Genomic DNA, 21,128 nt, shown 5'->3' on the forward strand with positions numbered 1-21,128 from the left:
ATGAATTAAATGTTTTTAAAGAATGTACGCATTATACCTGCATTACTTTTTTCAGATTCTCCTCTATAACCAGTTTGGTGTATTGTAATAGTGATAGCCAAACAACTCCAGTGATAAGGCATACTTACTTATTATCACTGTTATTGTAAATATGTTCATTGACTGTGGATGTGTGTGTGTGTGTGTGTGTGTGTGTGTATATATATATATATATATATATATATATATATATATATATGTGTATATATATATATATATATATATATTATTTTTTTTTTTTTTTTTTCACACCTCCCCACCTATTTGGAGTGACTATGAAACTGATTCAGATGAGATACTGCAGTTGGGATTCATTCTGGGCAGATTTGGAGGCTTGCTTATTGTCCCTTACTGCAATTAAATGAGGAAATAAGCAGTTTCAGTTATGAAGATGTGTATAAATATCCTCTACATACAGGGGTGTATAATCTCTCCAAATATGTGTTTACTTGAGCTTAATGTGCTAAAATGAACAATTACCCAGAACACTGTGTATGATTGCTATACTGCATGCAAAACATCACTAATCTTAATAAGCTTTTAATCTTGTATTACATCTTAAAATCTGATCTTTTTCGGAACAAATATCAAAATCTGGTTGCTGGTTATTTTGTGGGTAGGGGGCAGGCAGTGCAGTTTAATTTAATTTGACAACATAGATTCATCATTTGTTTCAGTACAACACTTAACTCAAGAAAGCTCTTGAAGCAACCGAGTAAAACCAATAGAAATAAAAGTGTTGCATTGCTTTCATCCAATAAGATCTAATGGCCCAGCAGAGGGTGGTGTGTTGAGATTCCCATCATGGTGTCATGTCTGCCCGTTTACCCTCAGGTGGCGCTCTGTCTCAACTGTCAGACAGCGGCCAGACCCTCAGTGAGGACAGCGGGGTGGACATAGCTGAGTCAGGACACATCAGCAAAGACAGAAGCCCACATTCCTCACGCACACGCCACCCCCGAGACACTCAGGGGGGCGGGGGGGACAACCCCTCCAAACCGGTGAGGGGGTGATTCAGAACAGCAGTGAGCCAAACATGGATGGATGAGTGGATTCATTGTTAAACTCTGAGGAATGGCAAATGGATTCAATGAATTTAGGAGTGTGTGTGTGTGTGTGTGTGTGTGTTGAAAAGTTGGGGCATTTTGGAAATGAAGCATGAAGTGGGGACATTTTTGTTAAGTGAGAACATTTGAAAGTGACAGCAGTTTTGAAAATTGAAGACCTTTTTGGAAATTAAGGACATTTTTGGAAAGTAAGGCTAATTTAAGAAAGTGAGGACATTTTGAGGTGTTAAGGTTATTAGTATAAGGGGGCGGAGCTATGGAGTAGAGTATAAATTATTATGTCACTTTGGGTCCACACAAGTATAGAAGTTAAAACGTGTGTGCGTCAGCTGAAAAACAAACAAAAGTTGATAAATGGTTGTGCTTTATTGCTAATCCTCCTCCCGAATCTGTTCTCCAATCTAACCGTGATCTCTTCTCTCCTCCCTTTGTTTGCTCACACAGACTGTTTCCTTTGTTTTCCTCATTTGTTCAGTTCTCATACATATCATTCATTCACGTAATCCATCATTTCTTTCATCGCTCACTGCAGTGTAGCGTTAACAAACTCTCAAAGCACTCTCTGGTTCTTATTGATTGATGGGAGAAATAACAAGTAAGGATGGGAGTAGCCCAATTATTTATGATGAGAGGGATGTTCGATTAAGTGTCTTTTTTTAGATTAGAATAATTACGCAGAAAATGTGAAGGCCGAATCGACTTTGTATCACACAAAGCTGCATTTTATTGCGAAGGAGCCAAGCATTTACCTTCTGTTTGCTCCTGAGTGTGCTGCAAAGAAAAAGGATGTGCTCATAAAAAAACATCCCTAAATTAACTCAAAGAAGATACTTATTTAGGCCTTGTTATTGTCTACTTATCCTTATGTCAGTCAAAACACAGCTGCTTAGCTAGGGCAGAATTGTGGGCAGTAATGAGCAAGTAGGTAAATGCGGTCCAGTCACTGAAGAAAATATATTGCCAGCCACATATGTTGATATATAGAGAAGGCTGAAGTGAAGGTGAACGAACTAACTTGTTGTGTGTTATATAAAGAAAGTTAAGTGTGTTTCTCATAAAGGGGTTTAATTTATTTGCCTTTTCTGAAAAGCTTAAAAAAATGTTTCTGAGATTTTCTGTCCATATTCAAAGACAAGTGGTCTACTATTGTGCTGGAAAGTAATAGAAAAACTTATTTTAACAAAGGGCATTTTTTTAGCATTCAACAGCTACAGCGCACGTGACATGAGGCTTCCATGAGGCCTACAGTAGTTTAGGGATGTGTTATTAAATGCTAACAAAATAATCAGCAACACATCTCCAATTAAATGCTAATATTTTTCTGTATCTGCTCAGCCCTGTACCATAAACATTACATTCCCATACAACTAAAGTGAATTCTCAATTATGTTTCGAGGGAAACAGATTTTCTTTTCCGGATAACATTTGTTTTTGACGTATTATGTTTCTAATCAAAGTCCCCGTACGGAGGAGCTCGCCATCGATAGATGGGTCAAACTAACACAGGACACCCAGGAGACCCCTCTTCATGTCCTGTTTGAATCCAAAAGTCAAACGTTGTTTTTAACCACGTGATTAAAACTGCGACTGTTTCAACGCGCGCCTGTTGCTGGTACAAGAACGTGTGGAAACAATCATCATCCAAGAGGAAATGTGTTTCCCTCAAAACAAAATTGAGAATGCAGTTTACCTGTAAGGGAACATTATTTTTTAGGGTTGGTCTGCTGGATGTGTAAATAAGCAAACTGTTGGCTATAGCAACTCTTAAAGGGTGTTAATCTGTGTGTCTGTGTCCGTCAGCTTGTTTTGGAATATTTCTGTGTGCTAGTGACCCAAAAAAGGGGGCCATTTTGCCTTTATTTGTTACTGACAGAAAACCTAGGGCTCAGAGGGAGGGGGGTATGACATGCAACAATAAGGTCCCCAGTCTTGCCAGTCAGAAGTGAACTAGGACTGTTGGCAACCATTGATATTTATCTTACAATATGGACATACAATCCCAGGAACATGTTTCAGAATAACGTACAGAGAAAAGAAACTCTGGTAACACTTTACTTGAAGGTATCTACATAAGAGTGACATGACACTGTTATGAACACATGACACTGTTATGAACACATGACACTGTCATGTGACAGTCATGGCACATGAACCCTAACCATAACCCTAACCATAACCATAACTTGTCATGACAAAAACCGAATGACACTTACTAAAAGAAGTGTTTATAATGTTTACGACATGTTCATGACAGTGTCATGTCACTCTTATGTAGATACCTTCAGGTAAAGTGTAAGTGAAACTATGCCCCATAGGTTATAGAAGCCAGTGCTAGAGAAGCTTTATGAGAAGTGACTAAATTATAGAAAACAATTACATAGGTGCCTTGTTAAAAAAAGTGGTTATTTCTTTTGTCCTCTGACTTGTGAAGCTGTTAAACATGATTGCTCATTCATGAATATGTCACCAGGATTGAATATGTACATAGTAATAGAGTCATGGTCTTAATGAATGTGTAAATCTAAGAGCATGTGTGCTCAGAGAAAACAAAGCTCTTCCTGGGATAAACAAAGGCAGAAAAATATATGTATGGATAGTGTCCCAAAGGGGAAGCAGACATGGAGGTTGTGTTATGTTACGTATATATTCAACTTTATAAATATACCTAACTAATGTTTTTCTGACATGATAACTTGTGCTCCTCTCTCCCCCTTACTTCAGCCGGGGCTGTTGGAGCCCACCTCTACACTAGTGAGGGTTGCAAAGAGTGCCAGCACTCTGGGTATTGCCATTGAAGGTGGAGCCAACACACGCCAGCCGCTGCCACGAATTGTCACAATACAGGTGAGTAAGGACGAAAGCAACCAGAATGCACTGGGCTCATTGCCTTCCAAGGCCACTTCAACTGTAACGTTGCCGTGTATGTAACAAAACACGGTTGCTATTGCGCTTATGGTACTTACTACTTTTTTCCAGTTTATTTTCGGCCTCTGTAAAATTTGCTGCATCACAGCGACTCCACTTCTGTTCTGTTTCCGTCATTGCACATCGCCACAGCAACACCAGCAGTAAGCTCTGCGCAGCTATCCTCACCGGTTGGCCACGTTTGACTCTCGGCTATGGCAGCCTCTTCCTCCTCCATATGGCGTATGTCCGATTACAGCATCATGTCATCAAAAATGCGCAAGTACGATCTGTAGTTCGTACAACAGCCGTAGAGGTGAGAAATGAGCGGGGGCTCTGGGTGCTGGCAACATCTAGGGAAGTTAAACATTATTCATTGCATATACCACACATATTGTAATGATACAAAGCTGGCTGAAAATCTGCAAAGTTTCCCTTTAACCCAGTTTCCTTATTAACATGCAGTCAGCTCCATTTTGGTGAATATCCCCCTGGTGTTGTTGGCTGTGTTTATTATATTATGAATGCCTTCTTTGGTACCACGCGCCCACCTTCCAGGTGGGATTTGATGTCCTTATAGATTCACACTACAGCTGAACTCCCACTTAGATTCCTGCTAATTTTGTCCTCGTTGGGGCTCTCACAGAGATGAATGCAACATGAATGGCCTTTGAGGATCTGGCATTTCACTGCAATTACTTTTCAGTATGAGGCATTTGCTATGTTTAGGAATGAAGGCAGAATCAACAGCAACACCTATGGGAGATTATACAGCCCATTTTATGTACACGCAAATGATGAGGCTCGATTTAGAAATGTTAATGTTTAGTTTATGATGACTGAATAGAGATTTTACATTTGCATGTCTGTATTGAAAAATACTGGAAATTCAGATCTGGTTATGCAGAGTGAAATCCAAATGTTGAAAGGTTAGTCATCTCAGAGGAAAGCCATTACTGTGACTGGGTGCGCATATATCTGTCTGCCATGGTAATTTACAAGTCAACAAAGCCTTGCATTAGCTCAGGGCTATCTGTAGCACTAATGATTTCCTAATCACAGAGGAGCCAGGGAGTTAAAATTTAAAGATCAGAACAGCAAGCAGCTACAGACTACAGTCCACACCCCGTTCAAAGCTGTCTCTCAGCCTCCCACTCCACAGAGGTGTTGATTGAAATACAAAAGGGCTGCTGATTGCGAGGGGAGGGATAAAAGGATTGTAAATCAGCACATTCAAAATCAAAGAGCGCACTGGAAGAAGGGGCTGCAAGTGTGAGTGAAGGGTGCAAAAGAAGTGAGAGCGGTGTTAATAAGGACAGGAAGAATGAGGAGGATTTGTACCAATGAGGAAGTGGAGGTCTGGTGTTGTTGATGGATGCAGTATTGGGGTGTTTTGTGTACTGTAGGTGGTGGGGAAAGTCATTGTGGAAGGGTTGCATTGGGACCAAGTAAATAGATGTGTTTTTATTCCTAAACTGCAGTTGTTCCAAGTTCAGTTGTCAAGATACAAATGCAGGACAATGTGATTTTGAGTTATCTTCCTTTTTTTTTAAATCTGGTGTATGTGTTTTTGTCTCCTGAAGCGACAAAGGCAGCTTGCCTAATTTTACATCAGAGCTGCTTCTTTGCTGCAGTCCAGTCAATCCGAGATGACAAAGCACAAGCCATTTAACAAAGAGGATAATCACAAAAGTATAGATAAGATGGAAAAAATTTGATGAAAGCATCTGTGGTATTATAGCGCCTGTTTTCTCGTGAGTGGATTTGTTTTTACCATGTGGTATGGACAGCATAACGACGTAAGTAAGTAGCAGTTAGCCTCTTGAAGCTCAGCTTTTCAGGAGAGTACATCAATTAAAGAGATAACCAGCTCAAGATTCTTGCACATTTTTGAATAAACATTTAATCCATAACTGTTGAAATATAAATAGTAATCAATTAGAAGGTCAGCACCGCGGCTGTGTGTACATCCATTCGTTTTCCAGATTGTTCTGCAAGTCAGGGAAACCTCACTCAATTCAGCCCAGGATCGTCTGTGACATAAACACACTTGAGATGCAGCCACTGAAATGGTTCAAACCATAACCAATTCCTCAAAGCCTCACAGACACTCGAGTGAATGACTAATACAAATAACAAGGCAGCCGGTTGCAATGGTAATAATTGCAGAGGAAATTGGTGCTTCGTGGCACGAGGAGGTCCAGCGAAGAGGCCAGATACAAGGTTAGAATTAATTTCCTGAGATCATTTTAACAGAGTTGGAGTTCATTCAAACCATTCAGATAAGCAGATTGGAATTTTAATAAGGTTAAAATGATTGCTGGGTCTCAAATTACAGCTACACATCTTTGGAGTTGGATAGATATCATCCAAATTTTGGTTTGCTGAGGAGCAAACCCTATCGATCACAAGCAAGACAAAGCCACAAGCTACGTGACGCCACTGCTGCTTCCCTGAACAATAACACGGTATAGCTTTACAGTTATTTAGAGACATTAATAACATGGTACCCTCAGGTCACTTGGTGCAGAAAATGGAGGAAAACTTTCTGCTCCTTCCGGTTTCCAGGTAGAAAAGTGGTCTGTGAAAACTTTGCTCCGTCAACTGGGGAAAGCTAACTCAACGTTCCTAGGCCCTTGAGCAAGGCACACAACGTCAGTGCTTCCCTCAGTCAGGACCAAGCATCACAATGATAGATTTGTTCTAAAGAAAAAAAAAACAATATCTTGTTTCTGTTTTCTGGCTTTCTGATGGGCATCAGTTGTATCCGGGGGGGGCAGATCACAACAAAGCCAGTGCCCTGTACAACATGGTTTGTCTGCCGTACTGGAAGTAAGTCGGTGGAGTCGTGATACATTAAACCTCTAGCTTCTGTGTTTCCTATCTCTCTGGGCACAAGGGCTCTGGCCTCAAGTCACCTCAATCATGGCTGCTGCTGAGGATGAAGTGCAGATGAGGAAGCTGCTGGCGGCCGGCCGGCCGTTATCAGTACCCATCACCCGTTCTGATGCGACAAGCTGTTATCACTGCCATCTTCCGATCATGTTGACCGACCGCTCCGCTAGCTCAGGGTAATTGTTGAACGCTCAGTAAATAAGAGAGGTGATGATCCAGTCTGGATGTGAAAGACACTGCTGGTATTTTCAACCATCGAAGTTGTCGAAGTAATGAGATCAGCTAACGGGGGAGGAGAACATGGAACTGACAAAAAGAAATGCATGTGTCTTACGTGGTGCGCTTTAAGCGCACAAGAATGTGGAACCTCGGATTTATTACCTCCTCCAAAGGAAATTGTTTGTTTGTCAGCAGCGAAAAACTACTGACCTGATTTTCATAAAACTTTGTGGAAGGGTGTAGCATGGGCCAAGGAAGAACCCATTAATTTTAGAGCGGATCCAAATCACGGGGCAGATACACAAATTATTTTTCACTTTCGTTAACATTGCGAGATTGTGTATGGCCTTCGCGGGGGTGGAGGTGCACTCTCCAAGTTCCCTTCTAGTTTTTCTTCATATGAAAGCAGCATTAGTGTATTTTTATGACTACTTGGTGGCAGAAACACTGCTCTGATATTTTTTTTTTCTTCATAAATCTGCTATTGCTACCATGTTGGCAAAAATACATCCAGTAGACACAAGGCAACATTACCATTGGTTTGGAGTGGGGTTTGTGTCCACGTGAGGAATGTTTGTCTAATATTTAGTCTCCTTTTAGCTCTGGTTTGGTCATCACCAACTACTGCAAAAACATCAGCAGCTTTTTTAGCTGCTAAATGTTTTTACTTTCCTTACCAGCTAATTGCTAACTTTGTCCGTATGCTGTTTGGTGCTGGGCAGGCAGTGTACAGTGGGTTGATCAGCTGTTTTAGGTTAGGTTGAGGAGAAAGTCGCCTGGGAAATAACTAAAACGACCAACATTCTTTTTATCTTGGAAATATGATGGCTTCTTTTGTTGCTGGTGTGTTGTAGAAGTAGGCTGATGAGAAAGGGATCGGTTCAGCAGTAGCACAGCCAATCACGAGCCATCAACAAGAAGCCACACTCAGTCAGTCAGCTCATCCAGATCCTTGGGCAAGCTGCAATGGCTCTGTCATAAAAGGCATGCAGAGGCCATTTCTGCACATGTTGCAACTTAAAGAACACACTACTTCATGCATTGGCACTTAATGCTGCTAATGGGTGTAAGTCATCCATAGCAGGGACATCCAAATTGAATGTATGATGAAAGTAATTTAGAGAAAAAGTGGTCTGGTGATTATAAATGTGGAGGCTGCTGGTGGTTTCCACTTCAGACCGGAGAGAGGGAAAGAACTGCAGCCATGACTTCATCACTTCTATCTGTCCTTTGGGCATGTGACCGCTGAGGAGAAGCACATACGGTGAACACATAGGACTTTTTATTCAGGTTTGCTTCAGAGAAGCAAAAATGGTAAAGTAGTATGAGGATCTACTGGTGTGGAGTGAGTTCTCCGGAGCAGAGAGAGGCCTTAGATGCTTACTTCACACAGAAACTAACCACCTCTGTTCAGCTATTCAGACACTGAATTTGATGGCAATCCAAAGTTTTACTGATACTTGTGGGACTTGTTAGATCTGCTGGCTCTTCTGGGAGTCTTCTGATTTCACTGCCAAGGAGATGAGACTTAGTCAAAAAGAGAGACCTGAGGCCTTGTATATTTTGTGAATATCCTGTGTCCTGTGTGTCAATAACATGTTTCTGATCACATATAAAATGTGTAAGAATGTAACTCCAAGAGGGGAGTGTTGCAGATCAGGAGAAAGCAAGGGACAACAGACAGTATCATCATAGGTATGGTGAATGCTTGACATTGTGTAAACCAGGAAATGAAAAGAAGCCGGGTTACATTGCAATATCATGGTCCTTTATATTGATGATTGTCCTTTGAAATCATAGAGGTCCTTATGATTCATGACTTTGATTGATGCAAAGTCAGTATTTTTGAGGGAGGGGTCTTCCACCCATTCGTAAGCTAAAGTCCATTCTGTTGGTCTTAGTACAGAAGGAAATAAACAAAGTTCTCCAAACAAAATACATCTATAGTAAAGAAATCACTTCAGATTCAAATAAGATTTCCAGTTCCTCCATCATTTTCAATTTTTTTACTAGCATATCTTAGGAAAAAGTCACGCATTCCATAATATACATTTCCTAAACTATTTCTATCCATTGAGAGATTGTTGGAGACTCTTTAATCAGCTATTTCTTGGTTATTGCACTTTCACTACCTGTTTGTCGTATTTGTAATAAACATCGGCCCTGCTTGTTCAGCCTAGTTGGCACGTTTCCCAAATACATAACACTGAAATTAAAATCAAGACAGATCTCTGTTACCACGTCTACCCAATAAAAAGAAATCTTAGGACACTCCCCGGAAATGGCCAGATGTTTTACTTTTGCCGTGTTAAATTTTGCCTTTCAGCTGCAAAACCCACGCTGTTAACTATAAGCTATCATCAACCTGATATCAATAGCTGTAGATAGTAGTATTGATTTTAAACAAGCAATAACAGGCTAAATAACTATTATCAGTATCTTACCTGGTGCTTCCCGGTAGTCGTTGCTGCCATCACTGGCAAGAGGAAGCTGTACCTTATTGTCTGAAAGTCGGAAATGTGCGTGGCGTGAGCGGCCCCCGGGGGCGTGGCGTGAGTGACGTAATTTCCTGTGGGAATGGTGTGACATACAGGGCGCAGCTGGACCCTTCTCAGGACACCCCCGCCTGTCGCTAGCAATGATGACGCAGTGATGAGTGACGATTCTCTCTGACCAATCAGTAGTCTGCACGCAGTCACCTTTTGGTATCGGCTCAGCTCGCTTGGAACCTCGACGGAGGTGATACTAAAAAAACTACCTGTTAGCTAGTACCAAGTACTTTTTTTCATAATGGAAAAACAAAAAAGGCGAGTAGAGTAGAGCAGGTACCATGTAATGGACAAACGCCATTTGTGTTCTTTGGCAGTTCCCCAAAAAAAGTGAGTGAAAAGAGGGAAACAGAAACAACACATTTCATATTAATGATATATGAGGTTCAGTTTCAGTCTTTACTCGTAATCAGTTATTTCTTTGCACGCTGTTTGTGACATCGGACAGGATAAATGAACACATTAGGCACAGAAGTGCATCATGACTCAGACTTTTTCCCCCTGTGGTCCATGGAGTGCTGATAATGTAGGATGACGTCACCAAAACTGTCAGTCATTGAGTTACCTCATGTTTACAGCTCTTGGTTTGTTTGTAATAAGTCAGTGGGAACACAAACCACAGTCCAACTAAGAGGCAATTATGTCCGGGGCCAAATGAAAAGTACAGGTGGGAGAGTACCCATAAACTAAAGGCGATTTAAGGGGCTGTACTCAATATTAAGAACTATAATATAGCAGTAAACAACTATTTGCTCTGTAAAGATATATTGGAGCAATGGCGTCCTGAGCAAAGAATGAAGTCACATTACCTCGGTTTGTGTAGTAATCTGATATTCTCTGTTCTTTGTTTTGGTTGCCAGTACGGTCACGCGTGCATGTCAGTGCCATGTGCGCGCTGAAGGCTTGGACGCCGGTATTTGACCAGTTGGAACGGTGTGTAGGCAGTCCCAGGCAACTTTCTGAATAGCGCCTTTAGTCTAATGATTATTTTCACATTTCTGAGAAAGGTAGACTTTTGTGCCAAAGTGACGTTTTTTAAAATGTGAGAAAATTGATGAACCCAACAAGTTCTCTTATATCACTCGTACGTGTCGCTAAACAACACGAGACCGGTCTGTTGTGCTTTTTATCGGTTCTTACTCTTGTCTCTGTCTCTCTGTCTCTCTCCCTCTCAGAGGGGTGGTTCAGCTCATAACTGCGGCCAGCTGAAGGTGGGACAGGTGATCCTGGAGGTAAACGGGGTTTCCATGAGGGGCCGCGAGCACAGGGACGCCGCACGCCTCATCGCTGAGGCCTTCAAGACCAAAGAGAGGGACCACGTGGACTTCCTGGTCACCGACTTCAACGTGGCTCTATAGCTGAGCGGAGTGAGGACAGTGACGAGGGCAGCAACGAGAGAAGAAGAGTTGGAGGACGACATGAGAAGAGGAAATTCAAGCGTCTATTGTTTCAAATGGCACAACTCTTTTGGATGGACTTAAACGAACCACCAACTGATTTCTGAGCCCTTCTAAAAAAAGAAACCCACCCTTGAGTCTGGATACATGAAACTCAAATTTACTTCTTCAAGGTATTACTTCCGCCATGGACTTTGTTCAGGATTCTCCTCAACGTGTTACCTTCCCACTGTGAGACATTATGCACTAAAATGGAATAGTAGTGAAACGTATACCTTTCCTTTGTCCTCTCCGTGTTAAAACTTGTGGATTTGAAACCATTTGAATCCCCGCTGGAACTTCTCGTAGCACTCCCATGTCTCATGGTCAGTCGATTTTATTTAGTTTTATCTTTTCACCTGAGAGACAACTGCACATCTAAGACTGATCCGAGCTGGACTTTACAAGCTTGGATTTGTAAATGTAAAAATGAACAAATGTAGATACAGATGCATATATACTGTACACATAAAGATACTCCTATATGAATAATGAAAACCCCTAACCTCTGTTGCATCATCTAGATATAGTCATATATTTCAAAGTAGATGATGACGATATTTCAGGCTGTCCTGGTGATAAGGGATTCAACACATTTTACAGCGATGCTACCGGCCTGTCTGCGTTTAACTATCCCATTTCACAGAATTGGATAAAATCATCTCAGGCTAACAAAATGACACTTTACCTGCTCACATTTGTTTGATCAAAAGACGTGTGTGTATAACGGACATCTTCATTTGGGCACCATTTCCCGTTTCCTTTACACTTCTCCGTGTGTATCTGTATCGGTTGAGACTATGTCCACACTTAACCAGCTTCTTTTAAAATGATGTGAAAACAACATGCGTCCACAATATGAATAATAAGAAGAGGCTAAATCACTACTTCTTTTTTTCTTTTCTTTTTTTTTTTCATATTCCCATCAGTAAACACATTTCTGACATCTGCACTGTAGCCAAGTTTCCTAGTACACACTGAAACACGAGATGATCACATTCATTCACTCGACAAAGATTTCATGTGTCGAAAACGCTGGATCAAAGATGTGTTTTTTTTTTTTTTTGTGGTTGTGTTTTTGTCCAGTTTAGTGTGGAGGTACTCTCAGAGGGGATCAAATCCCTCAGCTTTTCCCTCAGAACGCTCAGCTTTTCTCCTGCTACTCTGAATAACAATTGATTTATATTTTTTTATTTCATAGTTTTTAATTATTTCCATCCCGGGGGTTGGGGGGCTTGCCGAAGCCATGCTCAGTGCAGCACTTAAGCCCAAGAGGGGAGTAATGAGACATTTAGAGGACGACACTGCCGAAGATTTGAGACACATGTTCACACGTGGAACCCGTGCACGCACGCACACATTTGATCCACTTATAGAAAAGTAATTAGGAGATAAGCAATCAGGTGAAGTGAGAGATGGAGCGAGAGAGGAAGAGAGAGAGAGAGAGAGAACGAGAGAGTGACAAAAGTAACAAATGAGACGTAATTGCTGTTGGGACGATTTGCTTCCTCTCAGGAAGAGTGCAAGCGTGGAGAGGATGTACAGCAAACATCCTCCACGTGTCACTCCAGAGACTCCTACTAGGCTGCAGGTAGAAATATGAAGTAACCGGAATAATGAATCCTGTGTTCTGTGCTTGGATGTGTGTTGTGTGTCTGTCTGAAGTTAATGGATGAAAACAGAGAAAAAAAAGATGCTCAAAACAAGGAGATTAATTAAAGACAAATGTAAATGTCAGTAAGCTGCTGTATGAGACAAACACAAACACACACACGCGCGCTATCAAATACTCCTCAATCATTCTGGTGACAGCTAAGAGAGAGAACAACTCATTCATGCTTTCTTTATACATATACCATATATCTTCAAAATGTCATCCTTTAATGAATAAAAAACAAAAGCCCATATCCACATCCTGTACCTGTAATGCCAAATCATGATCCCAAGATATATTTTATTAAATAATCTAGAATTTCTTAACAGGCAAAAACTGTAGATTTTTTTTTCACAATCTGTCAAAAGTAAATTGTGCTATTGTTCTATTGCTCACTTTACAAGTGACAAGTAAGAGAACAAACCGTTTCGCTTCATCCCTAACAAATCTTCAAACCTGTGTAAAGTGTTTTTCTAAACATTGTAACAGGCAAATTTATATTACTGGGTTATGTCCAATTCAACACTGACTTTACACTTATTTTTTAAGATTATTACAAGATCGACAGGAAAGGGAGAGAGGAGCGGTTGGGGGGGGGGGGGACGACAGCTACCGGGGCGCACCACGACTTTACACATTTTGCAGAAATCAAATTTTGTTGTCGGAAAACTATCTTTTCCAACCGACCTACAGTTCATTTCAAATGTGTTTTGGGCACAGGATCAGGAAACATAAACCTATTGTATCCATATTAATTTAAGTTTAGTGAATGTTTAAATTACCTCTGCCTCACAGAAGGAGTTAAAAAAACAAACATGAAAATCAACATTAAAGTAGTGACTTGATTCAACTGCGGAAATGAATGACGATACGTAAATCTGATGTGTGACAAGGAAAGGCCAACTGGACCTGTAAACCGTGCTTAACGTGGCTTGACCAAAAGTTCCATATTAAACTCAAAAGCGTCAGTTTATATCTGAGGGAAATGTAGAAAGGCTCTCATTTATATACAGTCTACAAAGAGTTTCTGTCTCTAAGATTACTGAGGCAATTGAGTGCATCCGTTAAAATTGATTTAGAGAAATGTTAACTGTATGCAATATTCAGGGCGTAATAAAACAATATCTGGGGGGGAAACGCACGACAGCCACAAACAGACTCAAAATTCTGGATGCATCAGCATGTGTGTGTACATGAGTGCGTATGTGTGTAATAGAATGAGCTAGATAAGAAGACCGATAGAAATTGAGACCGATGAGAGCTGAAGTGTGTCCTCTCTGTGGAATTACTCTCCGTTAAATAATCTAATCTGGAAGGAGTCACCGCCACACAGATGAAGGCTTAGGTTTCCTGAGTTGAGCATTTAAACATCACACATGACACTTTCAGAGATAGGAAAGGAGACAAGGCAGGAGGAAAGGAGGAGACATTTTTTTGTATGCCTATGTCAAACACTGAGGTGGCTAACCTTTTGATGGAAAATAATGAAATTGTTAAATCTGTCCAGTGAAAACCACATACCACATCTCTAAATTGGATTGTGTATAGATTTGACTTTTAAGGGTGTTTTAAACAAACCGAAGAGTACAGTTTTCTTCTATGGGTTGAGGGAATTATCCCACTTCTGACAAATAAAACCCTTTGGATTAACTTAAAAAATGTATTGCCACCATCAGGGCAACATATCATTTCAAAATGTTCAATACTCGTACTGATATAATAACCTTCGGTACCAACACCAAAAGAATGCTTACTACCTTACTAGGAATTTAAAGATATTTTTCTACAAAAAGTTTATTATTGTCCAGAAAGACTAAAACCAACAATGTGCTACTCTGTCTCTCAATACTTTCTGACTTCTCTGCCGTCTCTGGCTCTAAACCAATTGCCTCCTACTGAAGAAAATAAATCACAAAAATATAGTATGGCATACATTTAGATTTTTTAAGAAAAGCCTCAGTAAATTCCGAAAACAGCTGGGCACTGTAGTTTTTAATCAAACCTTACCTAAACAGGACTAAATTGTGCATTTGTTGGTTACTATCTTCTGCTGCAGAGTAAAACCCATTTGGGGCTCTAGTGAGTATTAACCATAGACTGTATAATATTAATGGACAGAGCATGTGTGACGTCACCCATTGGTTTGTGGAGATCTGCTGTCAGTCGTCGAGTTTGCCGTTACGGGCGCAGCCATCCTGGTTGGTGATGTGACGATTTTAGACGAGAGGGAGGAGTGAGGGAGGAGCTGCTTACACTCTGTTACGTTACACACTTTAACTGGCAATCACATCATAGCCACGCCCTTAAACACCCCCCTGCTTTATCGCCGATTTTAAAATCGAACAATTAATCATTCTGTGTTGCAGAATACTTAAAATTAGCGATTGAGACCATAAACTCGTTATGAAAATGTTTACTGCGGTAATAAATCAAGTGAGAAGTGGGTCACTTTCTCAGACTTCTACAGAAACCGACCTTTTGCAACCGCACGTGTCTCCCCCCCTGCTGGAATTCAGATAGAATGCAGCTTTAAGGCACTTCCACATTAGCAGCACTTCGCTGAACCGGATGCGTTGTCCATTAATATTATACAGTCTATGGAGTTAACAGCAGCTGGACGGTGTGTGTGGGATTGAGTCAAGATACACTACAGTGTGTGTTTATGGTAACGAAGGAACATGTCACCCACTGCAACAGTGTGAGTTCATTGATGTGTTCCTCATAGTTTTGGACAAAAAAGTTCAATGGCACAGATGAGTAAGATATATCAGGCTTTTATTCACACACAATACTTGGTTTTGGCTTTTTTGAGAAAAAAAATAAATGTATAACCTTGTCCTTTAACAAAAGAAGTCAAACATACCAAATGTTAAATGTTGTCTACACAAGAACTTTGCCTGATTAAAGTCTAAAATTGAGAGAATTATGATTTATTTTCCAAACTGAGTACATTTCGGACCAGTTTTCTCAGTGCTAGGGACGCATTTTAGATAGTAACAAAAAAGTATTAACATAGAGCCTTTATAAATCCTCAAACAAAGCTGATTTCCAGTATATGAAAAGTTGACAAATTACAGTTGCAAATGTTATTTTGTAGTATAACTTTAACTGAGATAAACAGCTACATGTGTCCATTGATGCCAAAGTTCTACTGAGCCAGACACTGAACCCCTCCCTAGCCTGCTCAGGTGAAATGTAGATAAATGCAAACATGTCTCAGAGAAAGTCAAATGTGAAAGTTGATGAATAAAGTTCTACAGGAAAAGAAACTGCCATTGTTACATAAACTTTATGCATTTATTTAGACATTTAAAAAGCCAATTTTAACGGCAGAATTATCCCTCCTTGTCACAGAAGAAACTTTTTTTGTGAGTTAACTCCATAATGACCCCATCTTGCAGACACTGTGTCGATAGCGGCCCGGCCTTCTCTTTGAGCTGATATTAAAGGGCCAAGCAGGAGGGAGGGATGATGGAGGGAAGCGATGGAAGCCACTGACAGTCTCATTAATCACACGCCGAGAGAGGTGCTGGTCTTGGCTCTGACATGAGACACGACAGCTCAGACATTGACTTGTTTCTTGTGCTGTAGCAAAGTGCGACGGTTATTTCCCCCCCCCCCCCCACCCCCGAACCACTGCTTCCTTGCAAAGGTCAGACTCACAGAGCAACCAACACCACCTGTTTTCTCTCTATTGATAATGTTTCACTGAGTGTGCCTCCTGCTTTATTAGCTGCACAAGTTGATTTGGTTAGTGCTTATTTTCCACCCTGCCTGCCATGCTTTTTTTAGCTGCCTCCTTTTGCTTTTGTTACCCTGTCACTCCAGCCGTCTTTGCCTGCTTCCTGCACATTTTAACGAGCAGTGTTGTACAATGACATGCTATTTATACAGAAAGTGTGTTTAATTTTTCAATAAAGATAACTGCACAAAAACTAGCACGTTGTCTTGCTTTTATTTTGAAGTTGGAAACTTTTATAGAGAGATGTCTCCCAACATGAGCATACCATCAAATGCATGTTGCAGCTCTAATATGTCATGACATTGTAACTTTTGCCAATTACAACATTACTGTGGGTTGCATTTGCATCCTCCACAAACATTCAACAATTCCAAAAACAATAATGCTAACAATAATTGTAAGTGGACAGACCGAGCTCTTGATATTAGAACATGGAATACTGTATTTACTCTATTTTAACCTTTCTGAAAATAATTTCATACACTGTTTGTATACTTTGTTTCTGTGTTATATGTAATCCCCTAAATACAAGGTGGAAAAGATTAAAGTTTAAGGTATCTACAGTGATATGAAAGCCTCTGAACACCCACACAGGTGTTTTCAGTTATTTTGGCTGCTTAGACCTCTGCTTAGGTTGAAGGTGGGCCGGAGCTTTGATGGGAATTTATTAGGCCACACATCTTAATTTACCAATAAGAATGAGAAGGGTTTAATCTGACCTGCCATAACAGGTGTAACAAAGCTAACGAGAGACTCAGAAAATCTCAATCAGTCTGTCTGAACACAGCCACAGCATATAGTCCTCGGAAGTGGTCTAATCAACCAGATTAATTTGAAACACCTGGGTGGGTGTTCAGGGCCTTTAAAATGTTAGGAAATGGTGCCCTCTTGTGGCCACATCTTTAAACCGCAACCCCACAGTGTTGTATTTTTCATAAGCCTCGCCCCTGTGTAGCCTTACAACCAATCACCACTCAGTCTTTGGCTTCAAGCTGTTTGTGGGCCATTCGTATTTCCTGAACTCCGCCTGTCAGGGAAAACTACCCACAACAAACCCCACAATTTAAATTATTATGTTTAGACTAAGTTTAGAAAAGGTTAACGTTAGGGTCAGGGCTTTGATTTAAATAAAAGTAAGATTCGTGCGCGTTCTGTTAGAAGGTAAAACATGCCTGAAATATTGAACTCAGGAACATAATTTCCCCTTAGTGTTTTGCCTCGGGGGAATGGATTAAATCAGTGCCACACTCCACAAGACTGATAATTAGCTTAGCCTCCTAATTATCAAAAACCTCGGCTTTCTTGGAAGAAAGTAACTCGTGTGACTCTTCCAGAATGAAGGTACCAACAGAACGTAGCTGAAAGAAGTGTCAGTGTGTGTTGTTTGCGTTTGTTTTGATGTCTAAGTCAGGAGTATTAACGTATAGCTAAGTGATGGTAACGATAACCAACTTTTGAAATTGGCACAGACTGTTTGCTAGCTTACCAACCGTGTTCTCCAACGTTACTCCGTTACAGTTCATATAAGACACATAAGTTGCTAAATTCAGCAGTTCGACGAATGTGGAGGCCTAAATGTGTTTGAGGGGAACTCAGTAACCTGTAGTAAACGGTCGGTGGCGGTTTGTTGTGTCGTGTGTGTGCCATGGAGACATGGGGGTGGGTCTTTTCAACCGTCTCTGGTCTCTCTCCTAAGTTTTGCGGTTGTCAGGGCGACCGACCCCAGTTGCTATGAAGTGTGCCAGTAAAATCTCTGCAGTCTTTTGACAATCATGCCATCTATAATATAAGGTAAGTTTGCAATGCATTACTATTGATACAAATGTTATGGAAGTTACTTCATCTCCGCAATACGTTTATTGTTAAGTTGATGCTAGTTCTTTGCTCTTCCGCCACCAGCCTGACTGGTTGGACTTGGTTACGATAACTGTTGTTAAACAAGTCTTTCTTGACGTTTTTTCATACAGCCTTACGTTACATGGGTAAACAATTGTTTTAAAGAAATTGTATTGTTGCTATAACGTAACGTTAGTGCTGCTTGTCTGAAACTTTGGACCAGAAACAGCCTGTTGGCTTCAGTTGAGCTGTTGTTTCCTCGCATGGCTCTCAGTGCATGGTTAGGCTAGCTAACGATATATGATAGATATATGATCCTGATCTGATCCTGATGTTTTCACACGGTCTGTGCAGGAAACTTATTTTTTTTATAGACTAGAAACACATCTCAGAAAATCACTGTGGCTGCACAGATTTTTGGAATACAATGTGTCCTCTAAAGGATGTTATCACCAGGAAAAGTAACTGGAAAACTAGCTGTCTGTAGCCAAAACTGATCTATCTATCTATCTATCTATCTATCTATCTATCTATCTATCTATCTATCTATCTATCTATCTATCTATCGGCTCTATATCTCCTTGAGTAAATGGTATTTGATGACCTGCATGATGTTGGAAAAGAGGATATTGCAAATGCAATAACGATAGAAATTTCAATTAAAATCTTTATTGAAACATTTAGGAAAATTAGTTGTGAAATCTGCCATTTTTGATAAAATTAAAGATTTTCTGTGAGTTCCTGGAAGGCCACTAAAACAGAAACTTGGGAAGAAATACAGCCTCTTATAATTAATAATAAACCTTATATATTCACTAAATGCAGGTCAAAGTACCTAACAAAACGTGCTTGTTTTTTTTTGTTTTTTGTTATCACAATTTCCCAGCGCCAAGGTCCATCTGTCCAAACAACACCCATATGATACATGTACAGGGAAATAAAACGAAGAAATGCAGCAAAATTTATAAATTCCTTAAATATTTAACTGATTATTGAAATTGTTGATAAAAATTTTTTATCAAGTAAAAACAGGATTCTAAATAATTGTACAGTTTTTTCAGTCACTGTTTTCACCAGTCCCTTGTGCACAGTGTATGCTGTGCCTTTAGCTCGCCCTGTGCCTCCTAATAAGATTAGCTGTCATACATTAGTCACCAGGCCATCTTAGACAGGACAAATACAACTCGCTCTAGCTCTGCCAGCCCGTGGGGCAGCTCCAGCTACACTTGTGCTCACTGTGCTCAAAATTCAGCCGGTGTCATCCTGTAAAACTAAATCAGGTAGTGTCCCTATTGGCCACTGCAAGGCTGAATGATTTGACAGCTTTGGTGGGACTGGGAATGACAGAGCCTGGCAGAAATTGTCCCTCTTTTTCTATCATTGCTTTTCCTTCCTGCGCTCTCTGTCTGTCTGTCTGTCTCTTGCTCCTACACCTCCACCCCACATGTCCAACCTTAGCTTGCCTGACAGTCAGGTGATTACAGCCCTGCTGCTGTCTGGCAAACTGAGCTAGCCTCCTGTCCTGGATATATACTGATGATCATTGTCTGTTTACAATCGGTGTAGCCCCCTGTAAGGGCCTTAGAGTAGCTTAATCCCACCCCTCCCCCCCATCTGGCAGCTGAGATGAATCCTTAGTTCCCCGGGGAATGAACAGGGAGCATAAGCAGAGCAACAGGTGAGTTTGTTTCTTTGCTTTGTTCTTACCAAAGACAAGCTTAGAAATCAAACAATTACATTTTTTTTATGGCTTTGATTTCACTAAAAAGTATGTTGCTGCCTGCTTACATTCTGCTAAATTGGGTTACTGTTGGTCACACATACTATAACGCATACGGAAACCGTTACTTAAGTAGAAGTAAGCATCCGTACAGAAGAATCCCAATCACCTACCTTTGGTACTTGACAGTTTCCGATCATGCTTGATTTTGGGAAAAGAACCCAGTCCTTCATAGCTGGTTCAAGGTGGCGCTGATTTGAAATCATTTATATACTTTTTGTTAGTTTAAATAATATTGCATCATATTCAGTGGAAGATCTTAATTTGTAAAATAACCATTAACTATGGCTGGCTCAGATGAATGTAGTGAAATTGAAAGTATAATATTTCTCACTATAATGTAAGGGAGCACAAGAATATAGTAGCATAAAATTAAAATGCTTAAAGCTATAGTGCATAGTTTCTGCCGCCCCCCTTTAAGAATTCTAAGTAATGACAACAAAACTGTTGGCGTGTCCACATGATACAAGCCTTCCCCATCCTCCACGCAGTTGCTAGTTGCCAAGGAGGACACGGAGGATTAAAAAAACTTGATGGACTCTTCAGAAGAGATCTTCACTCGAGTTTCCGCGCGGGAGCGTTGTGTGGAGCTGAAAGTCTTAATTAGCTTTGTAGCATCTCATTTGGCAATGGCGTGAATGTAACGGACGTTAATCAATATCAAAAAGTTACGCACTAAAGCTAAGTTAAGTACAAATATCTTACAATTGTACTTAAGTACTTAGGTTAATTTTTCTTTTCACCACTGGCTACAGGTTTTAATCAAACAGATGCTTGTGTGTGAAAAAATGTTTTCATCCTTGTCTCCTTGAGGGCTTGAGTCCTTGGGTAATTCTTGTGTGCTAGATGAGGAAATGAATAAATAATGTCATAATTATACTGTGAGCTCTAACTCTATTCATTCTGAAGTTATTGTTTTTCTAAACCTACCTCAGGTTGTTTATCCGCTGCGCTGTGTGCTCTCATTCCTTGTGGTCTACTTTAAATGCATAGTGAGTTTGCCATGT

General features: G+C 40.5%; 2 protein-coding genes across 10 annotated transcripts in view; both read left to right on the top strand.

The window, feature by feature from the left end:
• The window catches only part of whrna (whirlin a), a 238,382-nt gene extending 226,768 nt beyond the window's left edge, over window positions 1-11,614 (top strand). For 2 of the 4 annotated variants that reach the window (XM_039779822.1, XM_039779824.1), the window contains 3 exons: window positions 874-1,040; window positions 3,828-3,950; window positions 10,849-11,614. In XM_039779822.1, coding sequence (XP_039635756.1) covers window positions 874-1,040; window positions 3,828-3,950; window positions 10,849-11,031 — 473 coding nt within the window. In that variant the 3' untranslated portion in view covers window positions 11,032-11,614. The remainder of the gene's footprint in view (window positions 1-873; window positions 1,041-3,827; window positions 3,951-10,848) is intronic. The other 2 variants (XM_039779823.1, XM_039779825.1) reach the window with 2 other exon arrangements.
• A 6,000-nt stretch (window positions 11,615-17,614) lies between these two features.
• The window catches only part of akna (AT-hook transcription factor), a 64,043-nt gene continuing 60,529 nt past the window's right edge, over window positions 17,615-21,128 (top strand). Inside the window, exons 1-2 of one of the 6 annotated variants that reach the window (XM_039780581.1) lie at window positions 17,615-17,846; window positions 18,202-18,296. The gene's annotated coding sequence lies outside the window, so the exon portion shown is untranslated. The remainder of the gene's footprint in view (window positions 17,847-18,201; window positions 18,297-21,128) is intronic. The other 5 variants (XM_039780578.1, XM_039780576.1, XM_039780579.1 and 2 more) reach the window with 5 other exon arrangements.

The sequence above is a fragment of the Perca fluviatilis genome, chromosome 17, assembly GCF_010015445.1.
Source record: "Perca fluviatilis chromosome 17, GENO_Pfluv_1.0, whole genome shotgun sequence".
In the NCBI taxonomy this organism is placed as follows: domain Eukaryota; kingdom Metazoa; phylum Chordata; class Actinopteri; order Perciformes; family Percidae; genus Perca; species Perca fluviatilis.